At 40.0% G+C, this 10,504-nt stretch overlaps 1 protein-coding gene across 1 annotated transcript; it reads right to left on the bottom strand.

The window, feature by feature from the left end:
- Positions 1-8,725: 8,725 nt before the first annotated feature.
- LOC111389381 (cysteine-rich PDZ-binding protein-like) lies at positions 8,726-10,483 on the bottom strand. The gene is made up of 4 exons (XM_023014304.1): positions 10,311-10,483; positions 10,051-10,168; positions 9,087-9,178; positions 8,726-8,996 (listed from the first exon to the last, which is right to left on the bottom strand). Exons 1-4 carry the CDS (start codon positions 10,324-10,326, stop codon positions 8,932-8,934), a joined length of 291 nt encoding a protein of 96 aa, XP_022870072.1. The 5' UTR covers positions 10,327-10,483; the 3' UTR covers positions 8,726-8,931.
- Between the last annotated feature and the right edge of the window lie 21 nt (positions 10,484-10,504).

Genomic DNA, 10,504 nt, shown 5'->3' with positions numbered 1-10,504 from the left:
TGAGGCTGTTATATTTTTATTTCTTCTATAATGTCTCAACTCAAATGGATGGGAGCCATAAAATTTCTCTCCCAAATCTATGAAAAGTGAATTGTTTTCGATCCTTCAAAATGTGTGACATATTTGAAAGAATTATCAAAATTGAAGAATGTTACTCAATAAATCAATGTTGATAACGGCTACTTTTAGAACTTCTTTAACGGGAAGGATTAGTTATTTGAAAACTATCTACGTGGTGTAATGGAATATATACCAAAGATTTTTTGTAAAAAATGTTTTCCTAAATTAGGTAAATGAAACACACAACGAAAAGGAAGAAGGATAATATCCAGAGCATAATATCCGGGATTCGATAATTTTGAAACAAAGATTTCAATTCCAATTACCAGTCTACCAAAGAAAATACGAAGAGAAATCCAACTGTGTTTTGAGGACCCTCTTGTCATGGATCGCAAGGTTATGATTTGAGGTTTGGAATGACACGGGAATGCCATGGCACAAGTGGGAAAATGAGATAGACTTATGGCAAATAAGGTATAAGCTTCGACGATACATGACGATGAGGGTGTCGCCAAATTTAGTGGGGGAGTGACTTACGTCCCCCATGATCGTGGCTGATACATCTAGGTTGCGGCTGGGGAATGCGGATAACGTAGGTAGTGCGTTATTGTTGGAAAGAAGTGCCTGCAGTAGGGGATGTGGGTAGGGAAAACACGAGCACTGATTTGGGAGACGCAAGTTGAACCTGCGGCAGGGGACACAGGCTGAACAACACAGGAACCTGCAATAGGGGATGTAGGCAAGACCAAAACAAGAACTGTGGTAGGCGACGCAGGCAGGCAAAACACAGGCAGACGCAGTCAGATTGTGTCAGGGAACGCAACAACAACACAGACAAATTGTAACAGGGGACACAATAGCAACACAGATAGATTGTGTAGGTAGCCACAAGCTGGGGATGCAGGCAGACGTTGGCTGGGGACGTAGTGACGAAAATCTGGTTTTCTCGGGTGAAAACCACTATCATGAGAGGGAAGCAATACCGTGGATTATAGCCGGTAGTTTTGGATGCAAGTGTATGTCAACTCAAGCCAATTGGACAACTTACATGTAACTTGACAACTTGCTCGAGGAAACAAAGTCCAACTTGGCCACCTTGATGGAGACATATCCACTTGCACACAATAGTTGTATAAGATCCACTTGCATGGAAAGTGACATGCCAACTATTATAGAGTTGGAAAGAGGCAAGATACAATGTACCAAGGCAATTTGCAAGTGTAGAGATATATCACTTGTAAGGTAGTTAATTCCAACTTGGCAACCTTATGGTCAAAGGAGGTTTAAGGCAACTTGCAATCAATGAGAGCCCTTGGATCAAGATTAATCCTAGCCATTGATGTCAACTTGCATACATTGAGTTTGCCTATAAATAGAGGAATTTGGTCATTTGTAAATCCAACGAATTGAATCAAGGGGAAAGAGAGAATATTAGAGAGTTGAGAGAAAATTCCTATAGATAGAAAGAGGATTAAAGTGAGGTAAAACAATATCTTTGTAGAGAGAAAATTGTAGTGTGTTTGTAAATAGTTTTTCTCTTATATTTATACAAAGAATTTTCCCCAAATATATGTGTGCTCTTTTCCTCATAATTTTCCTATCTACCTTCTCTACCAAAGTTAACATATAATATAGCCTCATTGGTTAAATTATTGTGAGGGTGTAAGGCTGACTTAACAATATCTGGTGGGGACGGGAGTGTTGGGGCGTTAAGGCCGCACGGTTCTAGCATAGTTCGGGTGTAACGAAACTAGGGCAGTGACAAGTGGTATCAGAGCAAGGTTCACGTGGGGTTGAACCATTTTTTTATCTCAGAGGTGAGGTGATGTCCGTGTAAGGTTCACGTGGTGTGGACTACGGAGGCGACATCAAGGCGAAGGTTTAGTTGTTGTAACCAAGTGCGACTGTGGTAGTCAAATTCGCGAGAGGTTCTTGGAAGCTAGATTTGGGTGAGGTGCTCAAATGGCGGAATCTCATGTGCTGCCAAAATTGAAGTAGAGAGGAGACGTGGTGTTACCCCGGTAGAAAGAATGAGGAAGCGTGGTAAGAGCAAAGCATGGGAAACATCAATGATGGAGGAAAAACTTGACCCAATCATTATTACTATGGGTGATAGGGTCGAATCCTTGGAACACTCCATGGAGGAGTTGGAGGATCATGCCGTTGGAAAGTTAGAAACTCTCCAAATTAATGTCCAGGAAGCGACGGAAAATCAGGCATCATTGGGGGACGATGTCCAGGCGGTGAAGCATGATGTTCAGACTGTGGGAGTTAGACAAGCCGCTACGGGTGAAAATTTCACCCTTCTACAAGCCAAAGTCACTTATGCCAGCGCAATACAAGGGCAAGTGAACAGGTTGGTTATAACGTTGGAGAAAATGAACCAGGAGTTCAGACAAATCAAGCAATCAACTCCTAGTACTAGCGAAGGTGCCGCTACAAATGTTGTTGCCCCGAAAATTGACTACCCGAAGCCGAAGGAATATGATGGCCGTAGAGATGCTGCGGACGTGGAGAACTTCCTATGGCAAATGGAAGTATACTTTGATGGCGTAAATATATTCAAGGAGGAAATGAAGGTGCAGACTGCATCAATGTATCTCTCGGATATTGCGGCGTTGTGGTGACATCATAAGCATGACGAAATTGCAAGGGGAGCTTGCAAAGTTGATACTTGGGACAAGTTCAAAAGCGAGATAAAAAAGCAATTTTACCCGGAGAACATCGTCTATGAGGCCCACAAGAAATTGAGGGAATTGAAACATACGGGAACAATTCGTGACTATCACGACCCTTATGCTTCAAATCCCAAGCATGCCGGATGATGATTTGCTATTCTACTTTCTGGACAGTTGTACAACATGGGTACGACAAGAGTTGCAACGTCGCGGTGTCAAAGCCATAGATGAGGAAATTGTAGTAGCCGAATCCTTGACGGAGTTTGAAGAAAGTCTTGAGATCGAAGCTAAAACTATAAAACCCGCCAAAGGAAATTTTGGAAGTAATACAAGGAAAGCCATGCAATGGAGTAAGCCGAATTGGAGGCAAAATTCTAAAGGTGATTATGGACTTGGTGGTAACACACAAGTTTTTTGGAGAAAGGAGTATGATGAGAAGAAGATGAGTAATTTTACACCTCGTGGTTGCTTTATTTGCAAAGGACTACATCTAATGAGGGATTGTCCTAAGTTGGGATCATTGGCATCCATTTCAAATTCGGAGAGCAAATCGGAGGCCATGGATAGCCAAGATGAGGATGAAGTTCGAATGAGTTCATTCCAGCTGTTTAATATTATGAATGCCGAAACAGTTTTTGTGGGGATGGAAACACGACAACTGTCGAGGATGCAGTTAGAGGAAGTCCTTGAAGATGATAAGGACATGATGCCCGCGAAATTGTCGAGGGAACTATCGAAAAAGAAGGAAAATGAGGAAGCATTGTCAAAGAAGTTCAAAATTAGGTACACGAAGGTTTGAAACTTCGACATGTGTGGGGACACTACAACAGGAGGAGTTGTCCATCTAAGGAACCAATACAGAGTTGCTAGGGTGAAGGTTGGTGTCGAAAGTGGCATGCAAGATGTTGCAACGGGAAGAGGTGTGAGGGGCACTGTAGAAGCCCGGTCATCGAGGAGATGGTGCTCCAACTTGGAAGAACTTTGATACCCATTGACGTGGAGGACAATGCAAAGTTGCATGAGGATGCAGAGAACACGTTCCGTTACGAGGACGTTGGCAGATTGAGTGGGGGGGAATGTCACGAACCGCAAGTCATGACTTGAGGCTTGGCATGACACGGGAATATCATGACACAAAGTGGAAAAATGAGATAGGCTTGTGGCAAATAAGGTCTAAGTTTCGACGGTACATGGCGATGAGGGTGTCGCCAAACTTAGTGGGGGAATGACTTACGTCCCCCATGGTCGCGGTTGATACGTTTAGGTTGTGGCTGAGGAATGCGGGTAACGCAGGTAGTGTGTTATTGCTGGAAGGCAATGCTTGTGGTAGGGGACTCAAGTAGGGAAAACACAGGCACTACGTTGAAGACGCAGGCTGAACAACACAAGAACCTGCGATAGGGGACGCAGGCAGGACCAAGACAGGAACTGCGGCAGGGGGACGCAAGCAGGCAAAACACAGGCAGATTGCGGCAGGGAATGCAATAGCAACACAGGCAGATTGCGGCAGGGGACGCAACAGCAAAGACAGACTGTGTAGGTAGCCGCAGGCTGGGAACGCAGGCAGACGTTGGCTGGGGACGCAGGGACGAAAATCTAGTTTTCTTGGGTAAAAACCACTATCACGAGAGGGAAGCAATACCGTGGATTATAGCTGGTAGTTTTGGACGCAAGCGTATGCCAACTCGAGCCAATTGGACAACTTACATGCAAATTGACAACTTGCTTGAGGAAGCAAAGTCTAACTTGCCCAACTTGATGGAGACATGTCCACTTGCACACATGAGTTGTATAAGATCCACTTGCATGGAAAGTGACATGCCAACTATTATAGAGTTGGAAAGAGGCAAGATACAATGCACCAAGGCAATTTGCAAGTGTAGAGATATGTCACTTGCAAGGTAGTCAATTCCAACTTAGCAACCTTATGGTCAAAGGAGGTCTAAGCCAATTTGCAACCAATGAGAGCCCTTGGATTAAGATTAATCCTAGCCATTGATGTCAACTTGCATACATTGAGTTTGCCTATAAATAGAGAGACTTGGTCATTTGTAAATCCAATGAATTGAATCAATGGGAAAGAAAGAATATTAGAGAGTTGAGAGAAAATTCTCATAGATAGAAAGGGGATTAAAGTGAGGTAGAGTAATATCTTTGTAGAGAGAAAATTGTAGTGTGTTTGTAAATAATTTTCTCTTATATTTATACAAAGAATTTTCCCCAAATATATGTGTGCGCTCTTTTCCTCATAATTTTCCTTTCTACCTTCTCTACCAAAGTTAACATATAATTTAACCTCATTGGTTAAATTATTGTGAGGGTGTAAAGCTGACTTAACGCTATCTCGTGGGGACAGAAGGTTGGGGCGTTAGGCCGCACGATTCTAGCGTAATTCGGGTGTAACGAAACTAGGCTCGTAACAAGTGGTATCAGAGAACACGTTTCACTACGAGGATGTTAGCAAATTGAGTGGGGGAGAATGTCACGGACCGCAAGGTCATGACTTGAAGCTTGGCATGACACAGGAATGTCATGGTACAAAGTGGGAAAATTTGATAGACTTATGGCAAGTAATGTCTAAGCTTCGCCGGTACATGGCGATGAGGGTGTCGCCAAATTTAGTGGGGGAGTGACTTACGTCCCCTGTGGTCGCGGCTGATACGTCGAGGTTGTGGCTGGGGAATGCAGGTAACGTAGGCAGTGCGTTACTGCTGGATGGAAGTGCCTGCGGTAGGGAATGCAGGTAGGGAAAATACAGGCATTGCGTTAGGGGACGCAAGCTGAACCTGCGGTAGGGGACGTAGGTAGGACCAAGACAGGAACTGCGACAGGAGGACGCAGGCAGGCAAAACACAGGCAAACGCAGGCAGATTGCGACAAGGGACGCAACAACAACATATTTAGATTGTGTAGGTAGCCACAGGCTGGAGACGCAGGCAGACGTTGGCTGGGGACGTAGGGACAAAGATCTAGTTTTCTCGGGTGAAAACCACTATCATGAGAGGGAAGCGATGCCGTGGATCATAGCCGGTAGTTTTGGATGCAAGTATATGCCAACTCGAGCCAATTGGACAACTTACATGCAACATGACAACTTGCTTGATGAAGCAAAGTCCAACTTGACCACTTTGATGGAGACATATCCACTTGCACACAATAGTTGTATAAGATCCACTTGCATGGAAAGTGACATGCCAACTATTAGAGAGTTGGAAAGAGGCAAGATACAATGCACCAAGGCAACTTGTAAGTGTAGAGATATGTCACTTGCAAGGTAGTCAATTCCAACTTTGCAACCTTATGATCAAATGAGGTTTAAGGCAACTTGCAATGAATGAGAGCCCTTGGATCAAGATCAATCATAGCCATTGATGCCAACTTGCATACCTTGAGTTTGCCTATAAATAGAGGGACTTGGTCATTTGTAAATCCAATGAATTGAATCAAGGGGAAAGAGAGAATATTAGAGAGTCGAGAGAAAATTTCCATAGGTAGAAAGGGGATTAAAGTGAGGTAGGGTAATATCTTTATAGAGAGAAAATTGTAGTGTGTTTGTAAATAGTTCTCTCTTATATTTATACAAAAAATTTCCCCAAATATATGTGTATGCTTTTTTCCTTATAATTTTCCTATCTACATTCTCTACCAAAGTTAACATATAATATAGCCTCATTGGTTAAATTATTGTGAGGGTGTAAGGCTGACTTAACAATATCTCGTGGGGACGGGAGTGTTGGGGCGTTAAGGCCGCACGGTTTTAGCGTAGTTCGGGTGTAACGAAACTAGGCCTGTGACACTCTGCTCTTTATATGAAGACGAATACCTCCACAAATTTTTATCCTCTTCATCTTATCCCTCCCTCTCTCTCTGGAAACTACTTTCATTATTCGATTTCACAAGAGCCTAGTTCCGCTTTCTGATCAGGTAATTCTACTGTTTAATTTTACAAATTTGAGATGATCAAGTAATTCTCCTTTCTATTTATTATGGGTATTAGAATCGTATGTAGGAACTGTATGCAAAAGTGTAGAACCGTGTAGTCTGATTGTTTGATCCAGAATATGAATGAGAAAGATGATCAGATTATATATATTTGCTCTGATACCATATTAGAGACGAATGGAGGAGTGAACTGAATTTCATTGATCATCTATTCAGTGAAAAGCGTATGTACAAAGATGTATAAATAGCATTTAAAGTTGGCACCAAAAATATATGCCAGCTGGATAACAGCACGACAACTTGGAACCAGCTGAGCCAACTAACAAGGAAACTAACCAATCGAAAATAAGACTACACGGTTCAACACTTTTGCATACAATTCCTACATACAATTCTAATAATGGGAATTTTGTCTTTCTTGATTTTTTTGAAAGATTGACAAAATTACGTTTTTCATTTTAGCACAACCAAGAAAGGTGATGACGGTTGAATCTTTTGTGGAAAACCGAAAAGATGTCGGTTTTGATCAAGAAGAAATATTATATCAATTAAATATCAATTTACTAAGTGCTTGTTTGATGGAGATTTTAATAATTGATTTTTTTGACCGTTAGAAAAAAATGGGTCCTACCCGTGAGAGAAGAATTAAAAAATGACGGCTGGAATAATGCAATAATAGTGAAAAAATTGTTTTTAATTGACTTAAAATCTAAACCAAACAAGCTCTAAACAACATATAAGGAACATGGAATTTTTCTCCATAACCAAATTGCAGTGAGGGTACTTCATAGCCAATTTCATTTTTCCTTTTTCTTTTGGCAAAATATATTAGTGCATTTTAGTACTTTATATTTCAAATTTTAATGGTGATAGTTGACTCAATTGTCTACTTTTTAAAATAAGATTGAATTTTAATGAGATGAGTTTAAAAGAAAAAAATATTTAAATTGAAATTCTCTATGGGATATGTATACAAGTATATCAAGATTCTACACTTTGTCGAATGAAAACAATAGCCCTAGAGCATTTCCAAGAGACTTTAAATTATGTGTCAAATATAAAGAGCATGTTGGAGTATTTCAAAATTTTCATTCTCTAAATTTATAGATATTTTCCAGATGATATAATATGCTCTTTAAAAATTGAGTCGCTTTGTTGCTGAAATTGGTAAAGAATCTCAAAATGAGTTCTCTGAAGATGAAAAATCACCGATATTGAGGAAATACGATCTGGTTGGCGAGAGGTAAATTGTCCTTTTCCATTCTTTTCGCCAATTCATGAGTAAATGCTTCTTGTTATAGTTCGTATGATTGCAGAATTGTGTTCGAGAAACTTATCCTGATTATTGTGATCAAATGGTTATTGATGGTTGAGAGAGTACCTGGTAGAACTGCTGAGGAACTTGACTGCTGAGGAACTTGAAAAGTACTGAAATTCTAGATATTCCACAAATCAACGATACACTGAGAAACATTTGAATTGCAAATGTCCAGGAAAAACAGTAATATATGTATGAATTTTGAATTCTTATGGCGGAGGAACACAGAAAGTTGCTACTTTTGCCATGAAGGAATTTGTTAAAATGCCGAGTGGAGATCTCATGTTCCGGCAGGGCCAATAGAGCCCATATTTATTTGTATGTTCTTTTTTACTTTTTTCGAGAATTACTAGTTCACCATCAATGAAAATTGTGAGACTGCATGTAATGCTTGTATCTATACGAAGAGATGGCCAAGCCCACTAGGGCCTATAACTATGTTTTAAAAATTTAACTAAAAAGGTCTGGTGGTGTACTCACACAACGTGGCCACCAACCACTAAAAATTTTGGGGCATACGTAAAAATTTTGGGGCATACAACCTAAACTGGATTTATACTTCTAGACATTTTGAGTCATTAAAATTATTAGACATCCGGAACAAGGTAATAAACCAACTAAACAACGGTTACACATGAAAAGAGCCAAGAGAAATACCATTTTATGGCGCATGTTAAAAGCACAAATGAAGTGATCAAATATGAAAAATGAATGAAAAGCTGAAAAATTGCGACAAGTGTAATAAGACGGCTCGATAAATTCTGGGAACATCATAGAAAGTACATTTCAGTGTTCATACAGCTACCGACGATATACGCAAAGACCAACATCAGTTATTACAGTAAGATTACATCAAGTTCGAGAGGATTGCAAATATTATGCTGTTCTAATATTAGCAGAAGAAACAGAATCAACAAATCAAACTAGTCTTCATCATGCATTGCTTTGTTTGTAAAATTTGGTATCAAGTACTTGCTTCCCACACATTGCACATACTCCTGCATTATTAAAGTATCTCAGAACACTCCACAAAGTACGCATTCATCGAAATAAGACGGACATAAATGTTGAAGAGAAGCACGAACTACCTTTACTGTAAGCACATGTATGACAATACTTGGCATCTTGATGGACTTGCTGCTTACAGATAATGCACTTGGTTTGTCCATAAGGTGTCCATCTGCAAGACAATCACTTTGCTCAAAATTGCACACATAAGAAAAAGGCACAGCCATACAGTTCAGCACAATTTCATACGAAAAAATATCATCTATTTTTGTAGAAAAACACTAAGAGATAGCTGCTTAAGAATCCAAAAAAGACTGAAGGGGAAAGCACAATAAAAATCACAAAAGCAATCACTTCATCAGATGAACAGACTTCTAGCCTTTTTGTAGATGGATTCAAAACGTTGATCCATATCCCATCAACACTTTCTATCTGATGGAACATTGATTGTGGCTCTTCCTCTAAAGACTCATCAAACTATCTCGCTTGTTTCTTGTACCCAAAACAAAGAACTTCTATAGGACCAAACAGCACATCCTTGTCCAGCATATAACATTCAGAAATGAAGCAGAGACCACACTTGTATCGTTATTCATGCGTCCCACTCTCCTTCCTATTGAAGCACTAAGCACTAATTCATTTTAGCATTATTACAATTCTACAGAGAACATTAACCAAAATAAAGTGTAAACCACAGGTTACAGGAATTAGCTACTATATGACTGCAGACCAGCACATATTTCAATTTTTCTACATGGGTAAGCAAGTTGAGAGCTCCACATGGTCACAACATTGCTTACAACTTTTAATATCAATAGTAAAGAATAAACAATATAGTTCAGCAAAATCTTCAAACTTATATTAAAAAAAATCACACCATATCTAGCAAATACAAACAAAATCCAATATATTGGTAAATTTAGTGGAAAAAATCCAAGCCTTTTGTAGTAGCGGCAAATTTTCCAATAAATAAAATTCCGAAATGCATTCAATTAAACATAAACTGTCTTCAAGAAAAAAAAAAAAAGAAGATAATTGGTAGACCTGTGTTTTTTAGAGAGAAGCTTGTTCTCGTTGATCTTCCTGCCGCCGCCTTCGGTAGCGTTGTGGGCCCCTTCTTTCCATTTGTCCGGCACTATTATCTTGGACAGCTTCTTCTCGCCTATACATATATACATACATACCCTTGTATAAAATACCCAATCGGACAACACCCGCAGTGATTTATTAAAAATTACACCGATCAAATACATACACGTGGCTATATAGGATGAAATTGAAAGCAAAGAGGAGAAAGAACTTACACTTTTCGCAGACCATTGTGAGCTGGAAATTAATAACCCGATGGAAGGTGAAGGAATTTGTTGGAGAAGGGAAAGGGGGACGATGGTGTTATTTGACGAACATACGCAGCACGCTTTACTCGCAAAAGAATCGGTTGCTGGCTCGGTGAGATCCTATTGCAAATTTTTTTTTTTTTTTTTACTATATATATATA

The sequence above is a fragment of the Olea europaea genome, unplaced genomic scaffold (assembly GCF_002742605.1).
Source record: "Olea europaea var. sylvestris unplaced genomic scaffold, O_europaea_v1 scaffold586, whole genome shotgun sequence".
NCBI classification, from domain to species: Eukaryota; Viridiplantae; Streptophyta; class Magnoliopsida; order Lamiales; family Oleaceae; genus Olea; species Olea europaea.
Note: the sequence above shows the minus strand (reverse complement) of the source record. Positions and strands in the feature narration are given on the sequence as shown.